Raw genomic sequence first — 27,393 nt, forward strand, 5'->3', positions numbered from 1 at the left:
CAGCGATAGCGCAGATCAAGTTGCAGGTGGAGCCAGATAACACCACTCTGGATTGGATGACTAACTATTTCTCTGTTTGCAAATAATGCAAATACAACTCGAGGCATTTATTTATTTTACCTAAAACAAAAATTGCTCAGTGTTTAAAAAAAATCAACTACCTCCTTCCCTGGTGGTATTGTTGTTCTACAAAGTGGAATACCCCAGTGGCGTGTCTGGACTGAATACTCTGGAGAGGTTACACCACTGTGCCAATGCTATACAGTCGACATCACACCGCACCTCCAAACCTACACTGATGTGTGGGAATTTAACACCAGTAAACAAGAACCGAACATTCAATATCTTTCAAATTACAAAATGTCTTTGCAGAATGGGAGAGAAACATAATTTGGCAAAAAAATTAACTTAATTTTATTAAAATGGTAAAGACAACTTTGATAAAACATTTGACCTGCTGAAAGAGACATAATAAACAGGAATTACCTTCCAAATCACTTTAAATGTCAAAAAAGAACTACTTCCTGTCCAGCTCGTAACAGCAAGTGCTTGGAAGGGTACGATACTGCTGTGGACTGTCAATCAAATTAAAAACTCCCGCTTTTGCTAAAATGTGCAAAATAATAGATGGATACACCTGATCATATTGACAGGCTTTACTTGTGACTTGAAAAACAAATGTAGATGAAGAAACAAACCCTCCAAAAGACATTTTCCATATTTACTTCATTGTCTCTTTGTGTCCTTTAGAAAGCCGGTTCTTTCCTCTTAAAGCAGCAAAGTTTTAAAAAGAAAAGTTCTTGTTGAAAAACCCAGGAGGCAAAATAGCCAATACGGTGCAATGCTTCAGCTTCATTTTCGTGCATCTATTTACAGAGGCACCTGTAGGTTTCAAGTGTCGCTAAAAAGGTAGGCACTGCCCCCACTAACTTATTATTTAAAATCTTCACCGCTTCCTTCCTTCCCTCCACTCCTTCCTTGTGCTTTCATGTGTTGGACATGTCGCATGTTTAGATGTAGTGAGCAATGAACTGTTGGGATGGACGAAGAGGGCCGGCGGCAGACGAGGCCAAGCCGTGGTTTGCCCTAAAAAACAGGCAGTCTGGTGGAGGTCAGAGTACAAGTGTTGATATCTTCTGTGTGAGAGGCTCTGTACAGGGACGGTTCGGAGGCACTGTGGTTTATCTTAGGCAAGGCATGCTGAAGAAGCTCAATAGAAGACAGAATCTTGTGGAAAAACAAAGATTATAGGAATGAAATCCATCTTAAATTTAGAATGTGCAGTTAACCAGAGAGCAGCAGCTCACCTGAGGGAAGAGTGGCCGCTCATCCTTGGACTTCTTGATGCAGTCAGCGACCAACCTTTTCATTGCTTTGGGGCAGTTCTTGTACAGTTTACTGAGATCAGGTGACAAGTAGCCCCGTCCCACCATGAAGATAATCTGAAAACGAAAAAAGATACCAGATCCAACTCTCTTGCACTCAAAAAATTGGGGTGATGAGTTAACACAGCATAAAGGACAAGCAGACGAAGTCAGCGGTTCAGGGGTAACCAAGGACTAACAGGCTCAGAGACAGTTTCTTCCCCAGGGCCATCACCACCATAAACAAGTGCGCTAGACTTAGTTGAAAAACGGGTATTCATATCTTATTTATCAACTTATTTGTGATTTGCAAAATGTTATTGCTCCACTTTTGATAGCACTAATATTAAAACTTAGGCAAATCTCCAAGCACTGCCTTGTAAATATGTTTGCCTATTTATCTCATCTTTGTCTCAAGTGTTTATTATGTGATTATTCTGGAGCGCCATGTCTTATCTCGTTGCAAACAACGTTTACTACGTTGTTATCAATGACGATGAAGACAATTCTTTCTTTTTCCATCAGCCCTAGGGATACGTGAAGGTAGAGGTAACAATTGAGGCCCGAACCGAAATTCGGGCCGGCTTCCGGCTTAAAATGTCAATCATTAAGTCAGGCCGGTTGGGCATCTTTTTCGCCGTTTTATTTTTCTCCCTTCATGGAGGATCTACACTGCATTATTTAGAAAAAGAAAATGCTTACCAACAAATGTAACTCAAAATCACTCTATCCAAAGAAATTTTCCTCCTTGGTGTTGGGATAAAAAGACGCGCGGATTCGTCCTTCCACCTCCCTCACGTCAGACATCATTTCTGCTCCTTGCCAATAGCTTATACACTTTACAACCTTCCTTGTGCTTTTTGGCCAAATCTTTCAATATTTGCAACTTGTAAATTGCAGAATTTGATTCTCTTTCTGGTGCCATTTTGTTCAGTTTTATTTTAGTCCGCTGAACGCTGCCGAGATGCGCACTTTGGCGCCAATCCGTTCATTTAGGCGCTGCACTTAATTTCAGGGATTCAGCCTCAAGTAAACCCTAAGCTGCAAGGTTCAGCCGAATTAAAGCTTTGGGTTTATTTCAGGCTCGTTTATCAAAAACTACTGAAGAAAATCAAGTTAATCCATCGGGTTCGGGTTTGTATACCAGTGACTCGGGTCCGGTCAGGTCGGGCAGATTTGTTTTGGCCTGATCTTACCTCTACCAGAAGGCAATTCACAGGGTACTGGAAATTTTAAAATATATCTTAAATATCAAACAAAGCATTCACTTACTTTGCACCCACATTGCAAAATAAACTTGTTCATTTGGTGGACAATTTTGCTCTTTAAAAGGACAGTTCCCTTTCATTTTACTAAAAATAGCATCCAACTTACAACCGGGATCAGTTCCAACCAACCGGTCATAAGCCAATTGGACAACAATCTTTTACAATGACACCATCTGCTGTCGAGACTGTATTTAGTTATAGGGTGTAGTGGTAGATCGCTGTTTTAGAGTGAGATGCCGGCTGGCCGTCAAGATTGTTTTTTGAGTTGCCGCGCTGCTACATGCTGGAATTCAAAAAATGAGCATCTCCTGGCCATGTTTGTAAGTATGGGCAGGCGTATGACGAGCAGGTTGCAAATCAGATGTTACTTGTATATTTCAAATCACTGTACTACAAAGAATATAATCTTTAAAATGAGCAAAAATATATATCTTTTGCTTGTTTCCTTTATCAATTTTGGTTTTTACTAAATTAATAGCATGAAATAAGCAACATATCTAAAATTACCTGATGTATTTGCCATATAAGACTAACATATTTTAGGTATTTTCCTAATTTTCCTATGTTTAACTTGTTCTTCTAGTAGGTACATTTTTGTCCTTATTTTATGATATTTTAACATGTTTTCTAGTTAGATTTAAAATAAAAACGAATTAAAATCAGAAATGTGTGTGGTTTTATTGTGAATTTTATGGATCCTTCGTGAGGCACCCCATGCCAAATTGCTCGCAAGGCTTTGAGAAAGTGTCTGCCTAAAGCACAATACCTATTATAAAGTCACACAGCAGTGAAAGCCATCCAGTTGGTTTTAACAACAGGCGATGTCAATATTTGTCAACTGTGGGAGTGTGAAACCTTTTGAGACATTTTAGAACTTAAAAGGTATATAAACTAAAATTATTGCATTCAACTCATTTGTGCAGTGGTGCAAGACTGAGTCATACAACAAAGACCTGTATTTTTTATTGTAATGTTTTATATTTATGCCTGAGGCTACAGGTCCCTTAAAAGAAGGACTAGAAGGCCTCGGAGACAGTTTCTTCCCCTAGGGCAATCACCACACTAAAAAAAGCGTAGAAGACTAAAAAAAATATCTTTCCAGTTGTATTGGAAAATGTGTTGTGTATAGAAATCCATCCATTATTTGCACCGCTTATCCTCAGTAGGGTTGCGAGAGTGCTGGAGCCCATCCCAGCTATCTTCGGGCAGTGGGCAGGGGACACCCTGAACTGGTTGCCAGCCAGTCCCAGGGCACACGGGGACAGACAATTCGCTCGCTCATTCACACCTAGGGACAATTTGGACCGACCAATTAACCTGACATGCATGTTTTTGGAATGTGGGAGAAAACCGGAGTGCCCGGAGGAAACCCACGCAAGTACGGGGAGAACATGCAAACTCCACACACGAGGTTTGATCTCAAGACCTCAGAACTGTGCTGCACACTTGCTAATCACTGTGCCGCTGTGCTATGTATAGAAATATTCATATCTTATTTATATACTTAAGGATTTCTGTTGATGCTAAATGTTATTGTACTACATTTCATTGCACTGTTGATACAATGGACTATATTTAATTACAACTTGGGCTAGTTTCCAAGCACTACCTTGTAAATACAAAGTAAATAAACAAGTGTTAATTTAAAACTTTCTAGATAAGGACTTCATGTTCACTGATGTAGTGATAAAAGTTTACTCTTTACATGTTAATTTAACACTGGTTATTTTAAGTGTACTCAGTAGTAAAGTAGTGTTGATTTAAAACTTAAAAGTAAACTTTCAACACTACCTCGGCAGATATATGGTCTTTAACTACAGCAGTAAAATTATTAACAGTTATTTAACTGTATTTTTGCCTATTAATCCAGACATTCTTTTTATCTTATTTTTCTTTTTAAGTCTATTATGTGCTTATCTTGTCCAATCTGGTTACAAACAATGTCTACTATGCAGTTCTCAATGACAATAAAGACAACTATAACTCTCAAAAATAAACAAATACATTTAAGTATAAATATAGTTAAGTCATAACAGTCGATATTACATTCTAGATTTGCCTAAATGAGAGACTAGTTTTATCAACCTTACGGATCATTTTTGAACAAGTCGGTCATAGGAACAAAATCTGCTACAAAACAATTAGGCGATCAGAGTATTGGAAAACTATGTGAAAAAAAGAACATACGGGAGTATTGTACAAGATATTCCAATTTTAATATATAAATTGTCAATATAATGAGTAAAAGCCAGGTCAAGCTGTGTGACCTGAGAAGGGACATACAACCAAACACATGCAGACTTGTGTTACTGTTTCTAAAGTTAGGTCAGTGGCTACGTAGCGTGAGACACAACCCCCTTCAGACAGCACGCGAGTGTTTCTCACCAATTTCACCCCTTATAACACATGTTGGCCCAGTCAGACACGATAAAAATCGATAGAAATTTTGCCTGAAACTAAATCCCTTGTAATATTGAGAGTGGTGACTAACATCATGATCACGTATGAGTGGATTGAAATCTCACTGGCATGTAGCCAGTCAGTCCTTTCACAGGCTAAAGGGGGCTTTTTGTGAAAAAATACGAGCCAGGAATTCACCAATAAATGGCCAGTGCACAACCATGGTCATACGGGGCTGTATTGAAGTTTGAATATTGTAAAGGCTCTAAGGTTTAATCAGTTCCAAAATTATTATCGAGAGTTTGAGTTGAGTGTCAGTAGGTTAAAACAAAACAGGTCCATATATTGCACCATCCAAGCACAGGCAAACCATTTAGGAATAAGTCAACAAACTCCAGGCTAGCAGCAAACGTGAAGCTGAGTTTCAAAACTTCAGTTAAAAAAAAAGAAACTTACAATTACCCTCAAATCTAATCATCAAGAAGAAAATGCATCACTTTACTCATAGAATGTTTTATGACAGAAATGTACCTGATCTCTGTTGGTTATCTGAGAGTATGGGAGCTCTCCTGTCATGAGCTCGAAAAGAACAATTCCATAGGAATAGACATCTGATTGGAAACTGTACGGATTGTTATCCTGCATCCGAATAACTTCTGGAGCCTTTGAAAAAAAAAGGCATTTTAGCCATGATCATATCAACCATAATACTGAACCAAAAAAGGGAGCTTGTTTTACAGACCATCCAAAGAATTGACCCAGAAGGCTGCTCCACTTGATGCGAGCCGCTCCACCTGGCCTTCACCGTCGCAAGACCAAAGTCGCCAATTTTCACCGTCAACCCTTCATGCAGAAAAATGTCTTCCTATCTGTCAAGGATTTAAAACTGAAACATTGATCCATTTAGCCCACAGTCATTGTACTGGAGAAGGATACTGTTGGACTTCATGTCACGATGAATAATGTTCTTTGCATGGAGATAACTGAAAGGAATAAGATTGGATTAAATCAGTCCTTCTGATTTATAAACACACCAATGTATTTCCTCATGACCTACTCCATGCCCTGAGCTGTCTGCCTGGAGATGTCTATGAGCTGGATCATCTTGAAGTTTGTCTCCAGTACATGAATGTGTTTGTAGAGGCTGCTGCCCTCACACCACTGAGCCACAATGGCCAGGTTGTCCTTCGTCATGTAGCCCATAAATAACAGGATGTTGACATGTCTGGTTTTTCTGCAACATTTTTACACACACACTGGGGATTAAATTGGAGAACTTGTAAAAAAATTTAATAATTCTGAAATAATGCTCTCTTCACTGCTCAACAGTTTAAGGACATTGTGTTACATCCAAACCATTCTTTTACAACACTTTTTCACAAATTGGATTAGGCATTTAAAAAAAATGTATTTTGTCCGAAATGCACTCATCAAAATTAGAGAACTTTCAGGTTCCTCTCATTTAATGGTGCTGATTTCGCACATTGTGCTAATTTTCTTAATTATCTGTCAACGCGTATTTAACTGGCATCCTAACTGCCAAATTTTGCTGACTTTAAGAGATGGTGGGCTGTTCTAAAGGGACTGAAAGCATCCAGAAGCGGGTATTCCTAAAAAAAACAAAAGGGATGCCCATATCAGGCATGACAAGACTACTTAATCGTTCCAAATCTGGGATTTCGAGAATATTGATTTTAAAAAATTAATTCAAGTCGCACAAGGCTGGTCGTTCACGGAAGAAAAAATGCAAGAGAGGAATGGTCACTGCGGAGGATGACAATGGGTAATCGTTTTCACACTGCAGCTGGAATTGCTCCCCAGTTCCGTGCTGAACATGGTAAGGATCCGTCTCGCCATACAGTGTCTCGCCATTTAAGAGCATTTCCACTGAAGTGACCAAACCTCTCTTTGAAAAAAAAAGCTAGACTGAGCTTTGCTGAGGAGGCTGTTGTGTGGACAGAGGAGAACAGGTCTAGTTCAGATTCAGATTCAGATCTACTTTATTGTCATTCTAGTACACGTGTATACAGAACGAAATGTTGATGCATCTGACCCCCACAGTTTCCTTGAATGTACAGATATAAATAAAGTTGTATTGTATTTTGGCTACGTATAGTATTTTACCATAGTGCCGATAGTGCAAGAAGAGTAGCTAACCAGATGTGCAAAATGGGCAGTCAGGTTAACAAGTCAGGTACACAGTAACATTAACACTGTAACAATAACGCTGTAATTACAATAGTGCAGAGAGCAATGAGCAAGGAGTGGCAAGCTATGTTGTGTTAACTTCAGTGATGATAAAAATGTAATTTATTTGGGTCTGAGGGAAGCCTTGTGTTCAGCGACACATTGGAGAAAGACTAAACCCAAAGTGTATAAAATAGTCAGTAAAAGATGGAGGAGGAAGTGTCATGGTTTGGGCCATGGTTTCTCCAGCAGGATTTGGGCACCGTGTACAGCTACATGGCCTAGTGAATGCAAACGTGTATCAGAACCTTCTACAACAGCACATGGTTCCTTATTTGCGTTAATTGCCCATGCAGCTTGCAGTTTTCATGCAGGACAGTGCTCCATGTCACACAGCGAAATAGGTTAAGAATTTCATCTAAGGTGAAAACATTGAATTAATGGCTTGGCCTGCCCATAGTCCTGATCTCAACCCAATGGAGAACCTCTAGAAAATCCTTGATGAAAAAGTTATGGGCATGAAAGCTACTACAATCACTGAACTGTGGAGGAGGCTGGAGAAAGAATGGACCGAAATCACACCAGAGCAGTGTGAGAGACTACTGCTATCATGTGGCCACAGATGTGCTGAAGTCATTCACAGCAGAGGCCTTTAAACTTCTTACTTTTATAACCTTTTTTCCATGCCAAAATCATTGTTGATCTCAAATTTTTAACGGTGTGTTTTCTAAAAAATATTTCTTCGTGAAATGCCTCTAATCATTTTATGAAAAAATAATATAGACATAAGGAAATATAATTTAACTGTGGAACAGTGAATGGTATTATTTTAAAAGTATTCATTTTTTATAAGCTGTTCTCCAATTTTAATTTCCAGTGTAAGTTACCTTGTGGCACATAGAAAAGTACAAAGCATAGCTCAAAATAAATGTGGCCTAATTCGCACCTTAGGACGGCTACTTCATTTTTAAATGCTTGCAACTGCTCTGGAGTAGGGTTGGTCACTTTTAAAATCTTCACTGCTACATCCCCTATTAAACAAAAAAACACAGACTTCCTTGTGAAGAAACAAACATATTGGGGGGAGTGAGCCTTCGCGGCTGCACTAGAACATGCCTATGCCCTTCTGCCCCAATCATTCCTACCATGCCATTTCCCTTTGTATACAGTTCCAAAGGAGCCTGAACCAATGCGGGACTGAAGAAACACCTCACTGGCTTCAATCTCCCAGTAGTAACTAGAATCACGCTTCTCCCGAGGCCTCTGGATTGGTACAGAACCAAAGAAGTTAAAATTATATCAAGTTAAAAAGCGGCTCAATTAAAGAAATTACTATTTTGTTCTTCTCATGGGTGTTGAAGGACGTGGCCCGCTCTCGCTGGGATGGTGCAGGGCTCTTGGCTTGTGATTGGGACCAGCCAGTAGGACTCTGGTTGGGGGAACTCCCAGCTGAAGAAAACATGAAAAGGACTAAGGTGTGCAGGGTATTGTATTTTGTCAGGAGGATAAAAAAAAATAATCAGACTCTTGCACCAAACTTACCTGAGTCGTGATTTCGCATTGCATCCTAGAAAGACAAGAAAGACACTGAGTTAAGGTGGACCTTCGCAACTTTGTCAAAGAGTATTCCATGTTAGGAATGAGAAAACAGGGCAAAACATGCACTTGGCAGTCTAAACCTTTTCTGCACGTTCAGATGAGGTCTCAACAAAATACTGGGCCAAGTGGACAATACCTACTTTCCTCTTCAGCCAAAATCTATGGCACCAGGAGGTGGGGAAGGTATTCAGGCAGTCAAGCTACTCCCCAAAAGGGGATGGCTACAAAAGTGAGGACAGAAGATTAAAGGAAAACAGGGAAGAAAAATGAGGAGTAGACGACAGGAAAGAAAAGATAATCCTTGATATGTGACTGAAACTTTTTTATTAAATAGTTGCAGAAAATCAGAGCGGTGGAGAGCGTATAACTATGACAAAAAAAAAAAAAGCGAGCCGGATATTTCTTAAGTGGAAACATTTGACTAATGATATTAAGTAAAGTTTATTCACTATCACCTTCCGAAACAAGTGCACAAAACTCCCCAAAAATATACATCTTGAATAGCAAAATAAGTTGTCATTACTTATTTGTTGATTTGTTATGGAAATATCTTCCTGCTAAATGTCATCGCACTACATTTTCATTGCTCTATTGTTGTGATCCACTTATAACTTAGGCCAATCTCCATGCATTAGCATGTAAATATTTTTGCCTATTTATTCGTCTCATTTTTTCTTAAGTCTTTGTTGCGTGTTTATCCTGGAGTGCCACAGCTAATATTGTGTAAACAATGTGCACTACTTTGTTATCAATAAAAACAATTCTAATTTTAAAGAAATTGATCATACGCCCAAAAAATGATATCATGTTGACAGCATCTATTAAACAATCATGTGTTATAAGACAGGGCATCCGCCAAAGCAACACATTGAATAAAAAGAATGTATCGTTACACCTTTAATAATTAGAAAAAGGTCAAATGAGGGAGGAATGTTAAAATAGCAAAAACAATACACAAGATTTTATGTGCTGGCTGGCTACACTTAGAGGCACACCAAAATAAAGTTAATTACCTCAATCGTGCTGCTGTCAACTGGCAGGGTGGTGCTAACCATGTGGACGTTGGGCGTTGAAGTGGAACGTTGTCTTTGGGAAAGACCGACGCCGGTCGGCGAGTACGGCGAAGCATAGTTGAAGGCATGTGGCGTCGAATATCGATGGGCGGAGCTGCAAAAATGAGAGTAAGGTTCAAAGTTGACTGCACTAAACTCACATCTGATCTTTTCAGAGTAAATGTGACACTGTCATCGTTCTTAAAGATAAGCCTTGTTTGATTCTTGGAATGTTGCGGTGTCAGCAGCGTTTTGTGTATGACAACTGGATTTTCTACTTCTAAGTTTGTGACTGACGTTAGCTTGCTAACCATTTTTAGCACTGTAGTGCGCTATCTAAACATGTGGGAAACAGGTTGCGTCTGTTCCATGTTGTTGAATTGTGTACTACAATGACAACAAAGCTATCAGTGTTGCCAGTCAGGCTGGCCGGTTCGTCTGCATTTAAGTTTCTGGGTGTCACTTGTGGTCTATGGAAGCCCTTTGAGAGTTCTGGTCATGGAGACACATTTTTGACTATTGTTCACAATCAATAAACAGAATAAATTGAATCAAAAATGGTGGCTCTCATTGCCAGCATGACGGGATTTTAAAGTTACTAAGTTGCTGAATTTCTGACCAAGATTACTCAAGCAGCAGCAGATGAAGCTCAGTCACATTTTAAAATTTTGCAGTTCAAAGAAAGATAAAAATCAACCTGGTAATAACATATTAACATGATCAATTGTAATTTTAGAAATGCATATTAATCTGGGCGCCCATTGCACTAATTAGTAACAAAAAGTAGATCTCAGCTTGAAAAACGTTGAAGACTCTTGATGTAAGGTAATAGGGGTGTGCAATATTCGGTCGTTACTCAGATAGAAAAATAAACATAACATGTAGTAATTTGGAAGCCATGCAATAATTTTTAGCTTAACATTGATAGTCTATTAACCTTACAACCAAAATAATACTCACACACTTGTATAAAATTGACAGTTCCCATCAAGCCTCGGACAGGTTTTGGCTATAGTATTCTGGCCTAAATCTGGCCAGTTTTAGATATTATTCCTTCAAGAGATTTGCATATAAAATTGGGTTCCAATTAGCCCCTCAAATATCGAACTAATGTAGTGAAAACAAATAATCCTATTTTTGCTTACTTCGTCTATCGAAAATTATTTTTTACCAACATATTTTGGAAAGGTTCTTTTTAACTGAAACTTTTGGGTGGAACTTTGGAGTCCTTTTAACACCCTTTTAAACTATTAAACACCCAAATACTTCCACCTGTATAAGAACGTAATCCAGCTAATGAGCATTGTATTCACACATACAAGTAAATCTCCTCGTTTTTAGTGTTGTACCATTTTTATGTTACACCATGATTCTTATTATCCACTTATCCGAAGACGGCACTACAATGTAGCCAACTACCAGAAAATCAAGTTTCAAAGCAATTCCCTTAGATTGCATTACATGGAATACCTTCAACTGTGAGTTTGCTTTTTTTGGCAACCGTGGTGCTACTCAAACAACAGGCTCTTTTCACATCTAATGTTATTATCAGCCTTCGGATTGGTAAGCTCCCACAAAGCTGAGGACCTCATTAGAAGCAGGATTTGATTCAATTTCTATTAAGGCTCTTTGCAAATTGGAACACAATTCCAACTGTGGAGCATTCAACACTATTTGCAAAATGTGTACTGACGCAGCATAAAAGGACCTTTTCAACATTGTCAAATGTGTATAACTGTAGTGGAGGGGAAATTAATCTGAAAAATATATCAAACAGTTATTAAAATAAAAAATGATAGACAATATACCTATTTAAAAAACAAATAGCCTATGCAATGTCATCGGTCGACACTAATGTTCACAAAGTCCTATGCTTTGCTAGACAGAATGTGAATTGTTTTGCATCACACAATGTATTTACAATGTTAATGTCTGTTGTGTATCCATGTGCTTTGCTGTATCCAAACTAGGGTCGGCCAAAGAAATGAGTTTGAGAGAGACTCTGACAGTTTGATTTCACTAATGCAAAGCTAGCATTGAATTATTCATAACTTGTGTCGTCTTAAAATGTTATTTCACACAAGTGGCAGATTTCAAAATATCGTGGTTTTCAAGGTGTGTTTACAACTAATACAAAGTGCGTAATTGTGGAACTTAAAGTCAGACAGAGCCTCCAGGTAACAATCTTTCACAAGCTATAACATTTTAAATAGGTTACTTTTTTTCTAAACGATGTCCTAGAATGTGTCGTTTTGGTTATCAATCAATTGTTCTTTGTTGGGTTGCTTTCATGATTTTTATTCCAAATTGATTGAAATCGGTGTCATACAGATGATTAAGAACAAAAACTATTTCAAATTTTTGTTATATTACCCCATTGTAATCCAAACATACCTTGGAAAGCGCGTTAAGGATTCTCTCATTCGCCGAGTTGTTAGTGGGGGAAGTGACGGGGCACCACTTTCACCAGGTGTCGGACACAAACTGAAGAAAGAAACCAGGTGGGCAAATCTTAATACGTCGCTTTGTTTTTAACGATTTTTGTTGTAGTGATTTCATCTGGTGAAGACACTTACAGGAGCTGCCGAATATTGCTCCAGTCCACACACATCGTCGGTACTTTGGTGCTGCAATGCTCATGGAACTTGTAACCACACGTTTGGCAGCGGAAACCATTTAAAAGAAACTTCTGACAAATGTCACAAAATGCTAACTTCAGGTAAGTTTTCCGGACCTAAAACAAGATTTGAGAGTTTGTTGTTTTTAGGTGGTGTCACTCAATAGTCAGTGCAAAGAATCTCAAGAGACTTACAAAATTATGTGTGGTCAAAGGAACATGATCCAAAACTTCCACCAGCAACTCTTCACCAATCAAAGAGGTGGAGTCGGTGTTCCAGTCCATTCGTAGTTTTTTACTGTGATCAAACAATACAACAACACTTGTACTGAGAAATAAAAGTATGATATACAGTTGATTCTGTCCATTTTGGAACTTACCTCCTCTGTCCAGGAAGTAGTCTGAAAACAGCACAACACTGAGGCTGCAGACCTCGCACCATCAAGGCTTTGATAAGGCAGCTCTGCAGAGTCATACCTGGCCGCACATTAACCTAATACGAGACAATATACAACATTGCAAATTGTTTATCCTTTCAGTGTCATTTTGAAAGTAGAATTGCTTCAACTGGACAGTTAATGAAGCGCCACAATTGAGATTTTCTGAAGATGAAGAAAAAAAAAATCAGCTGACCACAGTACGCTGCTGGTTTGGGAGGTAGACACGGATGGTGCTGCTCGTCTTTGAGTCAGGTATCTTGCTGTCATCTGAAGAACGACGGTGGCAGGGAAATCCCTGAACCATCGTTGGTGAAAGGCAAGGGCCCTCGAAGGCGGAGTCTCTCGTTCCAAAGCCGTTGCTCAGGGTCTTCCAAGCTCCCTGGAGGTGCTCCATCAGTACAGCCAAATGCTCTTAACGGTCTGGAAAAAATGAAACACGTGCAAACTTTAAATGCTTTGAAAGCTCACATTATCAGCTGACATAATCGATATTACATTAGTCTCTTTCTAAATGGGGGCGGTGCAGTATGAAGCTTCTATGACAATAAGCATGAAACAACCTGGCGGCAAAGAACAGGACGCTTCTACTAACTGAAGGATATAACTTGCATTGATATTACTACTAGCAAGACATTCCAGTTTTTCATCAGGGTGAGCATTCCAAATGGAAATGTTGAAACATTAGTTCAAACTGACAGAGCATTGCGCTTTTCTTACAGGATCTTCATCTTTAGTTGCAGTTCATTTATTCTGGGTGTTTTAGGCTATTAGAAAATGTGAGACCACTTCCTTGAATTACATCAAAATGAAGCAGATGCAAAGGAAGCCACAAGTTAAAAGTTTGCAGTGTTTGCAAGGTCAACCAAAAGAAAATATTTACAATAAGACATTGGATGTCCTCCCTCTAGTCCAAACACATGCTCTCTGGAAGTTGTGCTTCGGGCTGTTTCCCTCATCCAGGATTTTTGTAAGTGACAAGAATTAAATCCTCCTTTAATTAATGCCAAAAGATAAATACGGGAACAATATTGGCTTTAAAAAGCGCAATAAAAAGCATGTTACAAAAAATAAATGCGGAAACACTATTAATTTTTCAGAATGACGTCACTCGTTCTTGCCTACCAATGGGATTGCTTACAAAAAGCATGTCTAGGGGGTTCTTTGTTTATTACTAGTCATGTGTGTACTGATGCTTTTACAGTGACTACAGAATTCACATTGCATGCAAAAATTGAAAGAATAGAAAAATCATTCCCATGTATAAAGGATGCAGGAGTCGAACTGCAATTTGGCGAGGGGACACAGGGCACTAAAAGTGTGGATTTTGCAGCCAAATTTAGACTTCACAAACAATGATTTGCGCCTTAGGAATAGTAGGAGGATATAATGTTTTATTGTGAATATTTTTGGGTGGATGACTTCTTAAGGGCACAGTGTGTAATATTTAGTGCCTCCTAATGGTACAAATTAACTTTCCTCTAGTAAAGAAAATTGATTTGAATACTGGGAAAAATAAATAAACTATCTTACCAATGTTAGTATTTATAAAAATTCAGAGGTCAAGAAATTAGTATTTCTTTATCACGGTGGAATCACTTCTTGCTGCTACGCCCTGCTGTGTATCATTAGCCCATGTTTTTACCAGACCCAGTGCCATCTAGTTGTCAAATATTACATATTGGCGCTTTAAGTATTGCAGCTGGACCTCTGCAATTACTGCAATAAATGTCAGACAATAACTAGATTCCACAGAAATGATGAGCAGATTTTAAGAATTACTCCCACTGAACTAAAATGACAAAGACTTCAATCAATGGAAATTTGCAGGTAAAAGCAAACAGATATAAATCATTGGTAAATCATTTTTAAATGTTGAGATAGCACAAGTGCAGAGGATGAGCTTTTGCGCTATCATGTTGATGTTACCATCGGTGTTGTTTTGACATGGACGAAGGGAACGAGTCCCTACCAATATGAAATGAAATTAAATGATCTGCATCTATCTATCTATCTATCTATTTATATAGCGCTTTTCAAGTCAATGAATTCCCAAAGCGCTTTACAATGTGCTCCACGTTTCCCAATAGCGGCCTTGCAGCCATGTAAGGCTCTAACCTGCTTATTGGGGGTATTAGGGGTTCAGTGTCTTACCCAAGGACACTTCGACATGTAACACGGACAAGCCGGGATTCGAACTGATCCCAAGACGAGCGCTCTACCTCCTGAGCGACTGCCACCCCAATATCGAGTAATAATAGTTTCCAGCGCAAGCCATTTGAACCCATGATCCCAAAGTGCAGCAACGATCAAAACATAGTACGTCAAATTTTTCCATTTGTTTTCTACTGCTGTAAACATAAACCATCAAAGTTCATTAGGTTGTGAGCACTCCAGGTCATTAGTCTCTACTATAAACAAAAAAGTCACTTCCATAACAAAGAGTTTTCAGCCACCAGTTATTTGCAACACTTCACACACACAATATCAAGGCACTATGGGATGTCAACAAGCACGTGTATTTACTTTAACCAGCTTTAGAGGTTAATATAAGATCAGGAGATGGTGTAATTGTAACCTGTGAGGTACTTTGAGACAGATTATGATTAAGGCCTGTACAAGTTAATTGGCTTCAATAAATATTTAGTTCCTATCTTTAAATGTGGAAAAAAAGAAAAAGAAAATTAAGTAGAATGTTTAATGCATACATTTTTCTTGGTTGCGCTGTAGTGGAAAGTGCTGTGTTTGCATCCACCACTATGTAATGTGACCTGTGTGAAAGAAACCAAATATCTAATGAACGTTTACTGATTTGCAATGCATGTTCACGCTCACTGGTCTGCTTTACCTCAATGAAAACATGGTGAATTAAGTAAGAAGTGTGTCTCATTACAGTTTGAAAAGCCCCCCATTGTAGGGATTTCAACATTACCGTGTACTTTCTGCGTTCAATATAGTAAACATGCAGAAAGAATGAGGTCTCGTTTCTGTGTTAGATTTTGACACGTACATTCAACTGCAATGACTGGAAATTATTAACATTTGCACCCGATTACAGCGCAGGACTAAACGAAAACGTTCTGTGTCCTTAAATCGGACTTATAAAAAAATCGTATTTATAAAGCTATTCAACACGAATTTGTTGATTTGATTTTTTTGCAATAACGACAGCAATCGGCATCTCCCACAAGAGTGACACTCAGTCCATTGTGTTCTCTCGTGGAACGATACATTTATTTACAAGCGAAAGCTACTTTAGAAGTAAAATCATTTGCAGACGCTGCAAACAGTTGAAGCCAACGCAGGCCCACAGAAGCAAACGATAATATTCGCTAACAGTCTCCAGTAGTTTTCTGCAGACTGGCTTTCAACATTTCTATTTTTCGATACGGATCGTAATGCTTTAAACAGCAAACGGCGGGGTGTTTAATCAGATAACTTACCAAGATAAGTTAGAAAACTTGTACTCCGCCAAAACTTGAAAGAGGAAAAAAAGTGGCGTCGGTGACATCATCATTTTTGCAACGCATTCAAAGAAAGGGCCAAGTGACTTTGGCACCGAGTCGGAAAAAAACGCCTTTCTCGAAAAAGATCGCGTTATTGGACGAAGTGAAGGTCAAAATCTACTCGCGAGCTTCGAGAAGTTTGTTCCCTCGCCTCGTGTTTGTTTTAAGGCAAAGTCTTTCGGTGCCTTGAGAACAAACTCGACGAGCAAATTCATTGTTTCGTTTGAATAAACCCGAGGCGGTTCCACGATTTAAGTCCTTGCCCGTTCCAGGCTCCTTTAGCGCGACCGAATTGCAACAGAAGGTGAAAAAAAACCCAAAACTGTGTGAATTGCAATGTCCTGCGTCCCTCTGACGACAGCGATTGAAAGCAGAGCTCGCAATCAAAACGCAAGACTAACATCAGTCCCGTTGCTCTAAAGCCCTCCCACGCCGACCATGATGTTTTGCCCCCTAACGCGATCGACGCACACAGCCCAAACGGAATCGAACTAAAGCTTTAACAATGTCGCATGTCACCGCCAGAGAGTGTAGTGTAGATTTAAACCATCCCGAATGTTACACTTAAAACCCCCAGATAAGTAGAAGACAGTGTGCTATACGGTCTATTTTACAAATCAACAAGGGTCCACCACTACCGGTTTAGAAGACATTGCAACGTTGATTCTTAATAAGGTAAGTGCGCCATCATCTGGAGAATTAAGACAGTACAACGTCATTTTAAGGAATGATACTTTTTTATCATTACAAACAAAAAATGACATGAAAAAGCCAAATAATTTCATCTCATTAGCTGCACCGCTTATCCTCAGTAGGGTTGCGGGGGTGCTGAAGCCCATCCCAGCTATCAGTGGGCAGGGGACACCCTGAATTGGTTGCCAGCCAATCGCAGGGCACACAGGGACAGACAACTCATTCGCTCATTCACACCTAGGGGCAATTTGGACCTGCCAATTCACCTGAAATGCATGTCTTTGGGATGTGGGAGGAAACTGGAGTGCCCGGAGGAAACCCACGCAAGCACGGGGAGAACATACAAACTCCGCACAGGAAGGTCGGTAGCTGGATTCGAACCCACGCAGAACTGTGCCGCACACACGCCAACCACTGTGCCACCAAATAATGCAAAATGTAAAAATGTTAATGGAACAGAAATGTTGCAGACGTACCTAAAAAGACAATCAAAAGGGAAATAATTAATCAAGTTAAGGTTTATTTGTTTAGACCAGGGGTGGCCAACCCGGTCCTCAAGAGCCGCATGTCCTGCATGTTTTGGAGGTTTCTCAGGTGATGCAAATTTTAATTTTTTTAAGATTGTTTGCAAGCTGTGCGGGAGCTTGACAATGACCCAGGTGATTGGGATCACCTGTATTTGAACAGAGAAACTCCAAAAACATGCAGGACATGCGGCTCTTGGCCACCCCTGGTTTAGACCTTAACCACAAGAGGTCACAATCAACTACCATTACACCGTCCCCCGATCTAAAACCAACGTTAGGGCAAGGGAAAACTCAAACCTCAACATGAGGGAAATGAAGAAACCTTGAGAAGGTAATCTCCCTTCCAGGATGACCAGGCTATACAGGTTATACATATGCTTTAGACTAGAAGTGTGTTTTAAGCTTAGATTTAAACCGTTCTACTGAGGTTGCAGATGGAATCTCAGTGGGCAGAGCATTCCACAGCACCGGGGCCCGAATGGAGAACGCTCTCAAACCTGCAGTTCTCTTCTTGGGTCTTGGGATCACTAGTAGACCAGCATTTTCAGAGCGAAGGCTCCAGACCGGAACATAGTGGGAAATTGAATCGGAAAGATATGAGGAGCAAGTACATGCATGATTTTGTATAATACCAACAGAACCTTAAAATCACATCTTAAGCTAACAGGGAGCCAATGCAGGTTAGCTAAAGTCGGGGTAATGTAAACAAACTTTCTTGCCTAAGTTAAAAGCCTCTCTGCAGCATTAAAGGGACGGTTTATCATTTAGCACCTTCCAGCGATAAAAAACTTAATTCATCAAAGAAAAAAGATTGTAAAAATACATGAAATATCACATAAACATGCATTTTCAAAAACCTTGTATGTCGATAAATCAATATTTATTTTACATAAAATGAGCCTTGCTTAAAATGAGCTGACATTATTTTTCTCCATCTTGCTGCTACGGGTTAACAAAAACCTAAAATAAAAACTGGAAAAAAAAGAGAAATAGAATGATGCATTTTGGTCACTTTGAGCTCTGTAGTTTGTATTCTTCCTTGTGCTTTGTAGCATTCGTTTTTGGTTGCAGTACACAATTTAATGGTCAAATATTACACATACAGTAAAACTTTTTTTTAAAAATTATTTTATTCTATTATTATTATTTTTTAGACCTGCGAAGCTCTGAACCCGGGAACGTGGAACCACGAAGTAGCGACGCCCCTTAAAAAAATGCTTAAAATAAATAAATAAATAAATAATTTTTCTTTATTTTTTTAACTATTATTATTTTTTATTTAATTTTTTTTTTTAGACCCGCGAAGCTCTGAATCCGCGAACATCGAAGCGCGAAGTAGCGAGGTCCCACTGTAGTCCCTTTAAAAATACAAAGAATAATAAAATGAATGAATATTATTAATTCAGGTATTTTTGGTGACTGCAATAGAGTGCTTTGACTGATGTCATGTTTTAGGCAGCAAACACATTTTTAGAATAAACGCAGTTAGGGGTTCTTTTCTACATAATTTTTATCTTATATTATTATCATACATTTGTGTATTTCTTTATGTACACTATTACATATTGGAAAATGCTTGTTACAGTTGAAATTTAAACCTTCAATTTAAATGTTATATTGAACTCTTATCCATTCAAACAAAAATGGGCTTTTGTTACAGTAGCCTCACATGACATTAGTAGTCAGATTTTCCACCTTTGCCTGCTTAGTGAGGATGGGCAGATCGATCACTGAGTTCTAGGATCAGATCGATACTATTGTCTTTAGATCGATACCGTCTTCCCTTTTTAACTATCACTTTAATAATGTTGTTAGTGGGTCGTAAGATTATACATACATTATAACGTTCAAGTTTAATCCAGGGCAGCATGGCGGCTGAGTGGTTAGCGCGTCCACGGCACAGGTCTGAGGTCATGTGATTGAACCTTCCTATGTGGAGTTTGCATGTTCTCCCTGTGCTTGTGTGGGTTTCCACCAGGCACTCTGATTTCTTCTCACATTACAAAATCATGCATGTCAGGTTAATTGGCCGGTCCAAATTGTCCCTAGGTGTGAATGAGCAGGTGAGTTGTCTGTCTCTGTGTGACCTGCGACTGGCAGGCAACCAGTTCAAGGTGTCCTCTGCCCACTGTCTGAAGATAGCTGGGATGGGCTCCAGCACCCTCGCGACCCTACTGAGGATAAGTGCCTGCAGGCAATAGGTAGCTGCCTTAGAGCAACTGAGTTGGCCACAAACTGGTTCTCATCAGTGACTGTATAGTGATTTTCTAGAAAATTTGATTTCTAACTACCATGAGAATGTATTCACATGACCAGTGTCTTTGAAATAATGATTTAGTGGTTGACTATTTAAACACAACTTCTAAAAATTACAACATGGTTATAACATGATAGTAATATTGTAAAAACGTATAAATAGCGTTAATTGCTATTTTAGAAATACATATAAAACGGGTAGCCCTTTGCACTAATCAGTGACAAAAAAAGTAGCTCTCAGGTTCAAACAGATTGATGACATCTCAAACAGAGTAACTGTATTTGCTATATTGTTCGACTTTCAAACCTGTACCGTTAAAATTTGATTTGTAGTTATTTTATAAAAAATTGAACATTTTTAGTCCCTAAAATATTTGTGCAGTGTTTTTCATAAAATTCTAAACAATTCAAGTGGCTAACTAACTAACTCCCTGTATCGCCCATCCCTACGGCTTGGACCTTACTATTGTTTCTGTTGTTGTTGTTTTTTAATTTATTTATTTATTTATTTATTTTATTTTTTTCCCCTAAGAAATACAACTTAAGGCACGGCGGATGAGTGGTTAGCTTGTCTTTTTTTTGGAAAAGTAGTAGTGTGTAAGAATTGTTCGATAGCCATACCTGTCAACCTCCACGGCTCCATGCCCTTACAAACTGTTGTATTTTCCCTTACAAAATACAAAATAATCTTACACCATTTTTTTTCAAACGTGTTTATTTATGTAGTTTAACATGTTATATTGTACATGTGTTTCGTTATATCATGTATATTGTTTTATTATAAAATAAAAGTTCAAAAATTAAGTAGCTTGGACGTTCACTGTAGAAGGAAAAAAATACATGCAAATTCAGATTCAGATTCAGATATACTTTATTGTCATTCTAGTACACGTGTATACAGAACGATATGTCGATACATCTGACCCGCACAGTTTCCTTGATTGTACAGATATGAATAAAATGTTGTATTGAGTTGGAGAAATGAAGTACTAATAATATACTAAGTAATTATGGCTATGTATAGTATTATACAGTAGTGCAAAGAGTGCAAGAGTGCAAGAGGAGCAGCTAACCAGATGTGCAAAATGGGCAATATAATTAAGTAGAATTTTCTTACTCAAATTATGAATTCATTTTCTGCATTAAATTATTGTTGGTAATATACTGATTAAAGGGATAACCACAAACCTGTCTTTTTTCATTTTCTCCTTTTGTACTTCATTTTTTTTAAACTTCTTTATACAACATAATAATTCGTAATATAATGCATCAAATCAAGTGAGCCGGCTCTCTATAATGAGTTAAGCCGAAAAAGCCGGTTCTCTAAAAAGAGACGGACTTCCTTTCACTACACAACTACCACGTAATGATGCATGATGGGAAAACCCCAGGCGGCGGATGCATACGCACAGTATCATCAAACCGCTTGCTTCGTTTGCAACGAAAAAAACAATACCCAGAGATAGAGGGTACCGCGGCGAACGCTTTTGACTTGATTGATTTGCCTTTTCGTGATATTCGGTGTATACCGAATGGTACCCATAATTGACAAATTTGCGTTTTTCTGTACAGATTTTCTTGTACGTCGTACACGTCTTAAAATGCGAAATAAACGTACTTTGTATGGCAAAACCATATAGGTTGACAGGTATGAGATAGAAGGTCTCCAGCACCCCCGCGACCCTACTGAGGATTTCAGATGATGTTTTGAAAAGTAGTAGTGTGTAGGAATTGTTCGATATTCCGAATTAGGTGTAAATATTAACTTTAAAAAAAACAGCGTTGGGTAGGGTTACTTCAACTGGATTACTTTCAATTACTTTTGGATTACTCCAATACCAAATATGCAAATAAAAGACAAAAGAAACTAAATATGAATACAATTATGACTCACAACACGTGGTAAGCTTTCTCTCCTGGCTTTGATCTATTTGATCTCCGGCTAAACTAACATAAAATGCGACAGAAACAAAATGAAAATAAATCCAAACAGCTTGCCAACATCATTTTTGCCGTTCCATGTATTCCGTTACTCCCCAAACCTGCACAAAATGTAGTAATTTTATTCATATTGAGTTTCTTTTGTCTTTTATTAGCATATTTGGTATTGGAGTAATCCAAAAGTAATTGAAAGTAATATAGTTAAAGTAACCCTACCCAACCCTGCCTGTACGTCATCGAGAGACAGGAAGAAGCTTAGAAATCGACACACCATGGCGGAAGAACACAGAAAGAATTCAATTGAGGGAATTGAGGTTTTGGATTTAATTAATATTCTTCACACACTCTGTTGAGCCTTCGGTAGCAAATCCATCCATCCATTATCATAACTGTTATTATTGTTGTTATTATCATTGGTGTCACAATGATATTTAGTGACTAGTAGCCTTATAACGTTAATAGATGGGTACAATGATTAGTGTATAAAATATGTGACTATTGTTATTATTATAATTATTGAAATCTGACCTATGTAATATGTATATCCGTGAGATTGTTATATTTTGGCACAAAAGAGGAGCTATCTATTCATATCTATCTGTTTTATTCATATTTAGTTTCTTTTGTCTTTTATTAGCATATTTGGTATTGGAGTAATCCAAAAGTAATTGAAAGTAATCCAGTTAAAGTTAACCCTACTCAACCCTGAAAACAACAATAAAGAAGTAATTTAGTCATGCTGTGGTATTATACAACGTAATATTTTCGTCTGTAGTAGTCTTCTAAAAGACATTTTGTTAAAAAAAACAAAACCGTTGTAATTATTATTATTATCATCATCAGTCAATTTAAGGAAGAAAATGTCGTTTTGACCAAATGATTGGTTCATTCGTAGAGGCGGTGTCCAGACTCCTTCGTATTTCATTGGTTGTCGTAAGGGCGGACGACCAATCGCCGCGTGCGTTTTTGCTAGTTTCCGTGAATGACAATTCAGGAACTCCTGCTCATGCACACACCGCATGCAGCGCTAGAAGGAGGCGTAAACACACTGACAGAGCTTCATAGCTAGCGAGGTAAGAAAAATACAAATATCTTAAAACGTCTGTTTGGATATTGAACACGAACACGCGTGACGACAAAAAAAATGTATTTCAATGGGTAGATTACGAGTTTAATTTCCCCCGGTTTGGCTTGACATGTTTTTGGTGCGGCAGGACATCAGTCAGGCCTGCTAAAATGGTAGGCCGTCGCATCGACTATGGTGTGGTTTCGCTGCGCGGGAATTTACCATTTGAACCCCAAAACGTGTCTAAAAATTAAAACCGATGACTATTTTCCAAGCGTTTGCTTCGCGATTTACTAAAGAAATGCTTTTCGTTTTGCTTTAGCGCTTATGGAAGCGCACTTGTTGGCCGTGTATGTACCGTGGCGTGCTAGCTGAGTTTAGCATGAATCTGGTGTCTCGCGACTGCGCAGCATCATCAACGTGACTAGGCCCACCTTAGCGTAGCTTCCACCTTTTAGCATTTGTGTGTTTTCGAAGCACGTTTTTAGTTTATTCGGCAAATTTAAAAACGTTGTTAGAATGATCCAAGTATGTCTATACACGTTAAGCTTTGCGTCAAATTTAAGTATTCCCTATAAACGAATTCCACATTGTGCTCAAACGTGTGCCTAAGATTAACTTTGGATTGGTTTTAAAAGCTGGGACAATAATAGCATATTTTCATTGAAATGTGATCGATTAGACGTAACGCAATGCTGTTGAGTAAAAAAAACAAGAAACTGATAACACAAAATCACTTCTCGACTTACTGTCTTCAGCATCGTCTGCAAACTGATGCTCGTCCAATGGGGTTCGCGGTGATGCATGCTTTCTTGTAAGTTGTATAGTTGTAGCTCAACCTGAATTCCAAATGTTGAAGCAACCTCTTGAAGGTTATAGAATACAACCATCCTTGCCCCATTCACCACAGGCTAGATATGTGCTGGTGTATATCCCTGCCAAGTGTAGTTCCATCACCAAATATTTTTCCGATTCCAAAGGATTCTTATCGTGCATGCTTCAATGCTGGTTTCTGTACAGGTAATGGAAATGAGCTGCAGCAGCGAGTGTTTTGGATGTGGCCGCTCAGGTCACTGGATCAAACACTGCCCTAATGTGTGTGGCGGTGGCTCACGAGGACGTGGGCGAGGAAGAGGACGAGGCAAGGGTACGACACATTTGCAAATGTATTCGTTTACATGCATCTTAGTGGAATGTATATACTTGATAGCAATTAAAGTTGCAACTCTGTGCTTGTCAAACCAGATCTGAACTGCTATCGGTGTGGAGATGCTGGGCACATGGCAAGAGACTGTGACCAAACTGAAGATGGTGAGCATAGTCTTCCCCTTAGTTGGGTTGGGAATTGAACTCTGTATTACACAGCCTATTAAGTTAATACTTGATGGAACCTGTTCACCATATCCCCCTCTACCTTGCCTGCTCAGCGTGCTACAACTGCCACAGGACTGGCCACATTTCCCGTGATTGCAAGGAGCCAAAGAAGGAGAGGGAACACCTCTGCTACACCTGTGGAAAATCTGGTCACATGGCCCGCGATTGCGATGCCAACGAGCAGAAGTGCTACTCCTGCGGCGGCTTTGGTCACATTCAGAAGCTTTGTGACAAGGTGAAATGTTACAGGTGAGTGTCTTGCATACTGTGTGAGTGTTCTAAAATCCCTCTATATGGCCCACACTTTCTTTTTGTTTCCTGCAGGTGTGGAGAGATCGGTCACGTCGCAGTGCACTGCACTAAAAACAGCGAGACCAACTGCTACAAATGTGGAAAAGCAGGCCACCTGGCAAAGGAGTGCACCTACGAAGACACTGCATAATCGGTGCCCTCTGTTGCCCCTCCTTATTTCAAATTGATGGTTGGTTGTATTATTTTTCTCTGAATCCTCTTCACTGGCCAAAGGTTGGCCAATAGAGGCTAGTCCCGGGCCAGTGAGCCTCTCGACATGTAATGAAAGGGGTGAAAAAAAATCTGCATTCAACACAAAAAAAAGTTTTAGTTTGGTAGCGGTGTTATGTAAAATGCTTTGTTAAAGGACCCCCCTTTCCAAGCCACTGGTGATCAGAGATGAATGACTGGGACTAAACGTGGGAATCCGTAGGACCTCTGTGCTTGTGGAAGTGAATATCTTGCCAAGAGATAAAAGGGAGTCGAATGAAACCAAACTTCCATGTACGGTTGGCTATTCTGATTTGTTTAGTGGGTTGAGTTGGCCAAGGGCGAATGACATGGAAACATTTCATATCATGACACATTTCAGCTCTACATGCAGTTAAGTGGAAGCAGATAACATTTTCTCTTGTCTAGTTACACAGCATTTTTGAGGTATAAAAGGAGTAACTTGTATTATAGTAATCTGTTTACAACCAATAAAAATCAACGAGGAAGGTGTTCCTTTAATATGGCCTTGTAATTCTTGTTCTTTTTACATTGACAAATTTAAAAAGCTATGACTGGCTGACAGAGCAGTTGAATTTGGAGTTATTTCGGAAGGAAGTTTTCACAGAATGAAATGATGAAAATGTTATTTTTGTACAATATCACTTAGACTACTGTATAAATACCATTTGCTTGTACTCAGTTTTTAAGTCGGAAGGAAAGTGCAACTGAAGTCCTAGAAAATAGAAATGTAATTTTAAACTATCAATAAAGCTGGAGGAGCACGGAGATGTCCGAGTTGTTTGTGTCGTATACAATTTGAGATTGATGTCTTCTATCTGTTTGTGCCACACCAATATTGCCAGTTTTGGGTGCAGCGTCAGTATTTTTACGATTTGATTGCAGCCACAACTTCGAACACAACACCATAATTTAAGTCTTAATGCCGCAATTGGCCATTGCGCAACCACATTCGCACGCAAGTTGTACATACTAAAATAACAAAAAAGCTTGCACGTGAGCGGTTTTTCGTCATATTTCTTCCCCTGCGGCCATTCAGTGTACTAAGTCAAGGTGATGAAATGGAAACTCCATTTGAGGCCAGTACAAACTGGATACGCGCTACACGTGAGCCTGACAGTATAAACACTGCGTGCATGTACAATGCCTAATGTAATGGATCTAATCGGTAATTATGGGCTGATTCTCGAGGTCCATTGCTACGAAATACCCGCGCAACGTAACGTCTGCGCCCCTTTCTAAAATGGCAGCGGTGTTTTTTTTCCCTCAGCAGTGAAGAGTGGTGATGGGTCGTTTGCGAACAAAACGGCTCTGAGAGCCGGCTCACCACCAATGACTCCTATCGGATCGCTATCTTCCTATCATTTTCGAATCTCTATCTCATATCTCTGTAAAAAATAGTTTTTTTTTTTAAAACTCGTTTTTTTCCCCTTTAGTATACGTTACCTTTTTGATTTATTTTACTTGCCCTGAATATACTGATAATTACAAAAGCCATTCTTTTTCTATCTATTATTACTCGGTCTTTATTATCAAATGTCATTAACATGTATTATAATTTTTATTGTTTTCCACGTGTACCCTTTTGATTTATTGGCATTGGGAAGAAGTCCTCAAATTCTGTTGTACTTCTTTCAGGACAATAATCTTCATTGATTCATTCTGTTTTTCTTCACTTTATCCTTCTGCACAATTTTACCATTTTGATTTGCTTTACATGCACTGAATGTAATATCCCTCTAATAAGACCGCCAGCATTGGAAAAACCTGGTTCATCTGGTCGGCTCAACGCACAGGGACGGGACCCCCCGACCTTCGCTGGAGCAATAATCAATCAATCAATGAGACTAAATTGCGCTCTCTACCAGCTTTGTATTGTTCACCTAGAATTCACTACACTAATAGAAAACCGTGAAGACGAGCATGGAATCCCTCTTATCTTCCCTGCTTCATAGTGTTGCGAGTCCTGAACAGCTCTAAAGTAAGAGTAAAGCAGCTAGGTGTGGTGTAAACAATTTATAAAGGCTCTTTAAACTCAGTTCGTCACTGTTAACACATACTAAATGGAGAAAATGTCTTACTTATAACTTTTCAAAGACACTTGAAATGACGCACCCTACCTTTGCAACAAAAACGTCTGAAGAACCACTTGGGTACCGAGAGGGGGGGATTTTTTTATAAGTTTATTGTCCATTTTTCATTATCCATTATCAGTCAAATCATGATGCACTTCAACGCCAACAGGCCGAGACACTTGCTCCTGGCCAAGATCCTAGCCAAAAGGCCAAGAAGCGATCAGTGCTGCAATACCGGGCCGATGCGTGTAGTGGACAGAGCAAGCTGCTATTCCATCTCCCAGTTACAAAAATCACTAAATGCAAACTGCATGAAGAGAAACAGGATCATGGTCTATCCAGGTGCCGTCTTGATCATGGTACAGTAGAACCTCGGTTTTCAAACGCCTCTCAATTCGAACAAATCGGAATTCGACCCAAAATTTTGAGAAATTCTTGCTTTGCTGTTCGGTCAAAAAATCGGAGTTCGAACGCCGGTAATGCGTGAGTGCGTACGCTAGGATGCGATG

The 27,393-nt window shown here is 39.1% G+C and overlaps 2 protein-coding genes across 5 annotated transcripts; one reads left to right on the forward strand and one right to left on the reverse strand.

The window, feature by feature from the left end:
* Window positions 1-390: 390 nt before the first annotated feature.
* Window positions 391-17,035, reverse strand: raf1a (Raf-1 proto-oncogene, serine/threonine kinase a). Its single transcript, XM_088330823.1, has 17 exons — window positions 16,368-17,035; window positions 13,121-13,347; window positions 12,868-12,980; window positions 12,683-12,785; window positions 12,447-12,604; window positions 12,265-12,354; window positions 9,832-9,985; window positions 8,762-8,786; window positions 8,553-8,668; window positions 8,365-8,482; window positions 8,166-8,250; window positions 6,090-6,266; window positions 5,969-6,015; window positions 5,775-5,893; window positions 5,564-5,695; window positions 1,308-1,442; window positions 391-1,227 (listed from the first exon to the last, which is right to left on the reverse strand). The coding sequence occupies exons 2-17, from the start codon at window positions 13,319-13,321 to the stop codon at window positions 1,087-1,089; spliced, it is 1,914 nt and encodes a 637-aa protein (XP_088186949.1). The 5' UTR covers window positions 13,322-13,347; window positions 16,368-17,035; the 3' UTR covers window positions 391-1,086.
* Window positions 16,898-25,577, forward strand: cnbpa (CCHC-type zinc finger, nucleic acid binding protein a). Of its 4 annotated transcripts, XM_088330828.1 has the most exons (6): window positions 22,857-22,920; window positions 23,672-23,727; window positions 23,934-24,060; window positions 24,159-24,224; window positions 24,341-24,536; window positions 24,612-25,577. In XM_088330828.1, exons 3-6 carry the CDS (start codon window positions 23,937-23,939, stop codon window positions 24,727-24,729), a joined length of 504 nt encoding a protein of 167 aa, XP_088186954.1. In that variant the 5' UTR covers window positions 22,857-22,920; window positions 23,672-23,727; window positions 23,934-23,936; the 3' UTR covers window positions 24,730-25,577. The 4 variants fall into 4 exon arrangements, with proteins under 4 accessions (XP_088186953.1, XP_088186952.1, XP_088186954.1 ...); XM_088330827.1 differs by lacking the exons at window positions 22,857-22,920; window positions 23,672-23,727 and adding an exon at window positions 16,898-17,105; XM_088330826.1 differs by lacking the exon at window positions 23,672-23,727 and having other exon boundaries at window positions 22,756-22,920.
* The last annotated feature ends 1,816 nt before the right edge of the window (window positions 25,578-27,393 follow it).

The sequence above is a fragment of the Urocampus carinirostris genome, chromosome 3 (genome assembly GCF_059441175.1).
Source record: "Urocampus carinirostris isolate Australia breed hairy pipefish chromosome 3, RoL_Ucar_1.0, whole genome shotgun sequence".
NCBI classification, from domain to species: Eukaryota; Metazoa; Chordata; class Actinopteri; order Syngnathiformes; family Syngnathidae; genus Urocampus; species Urocampus carinirostris.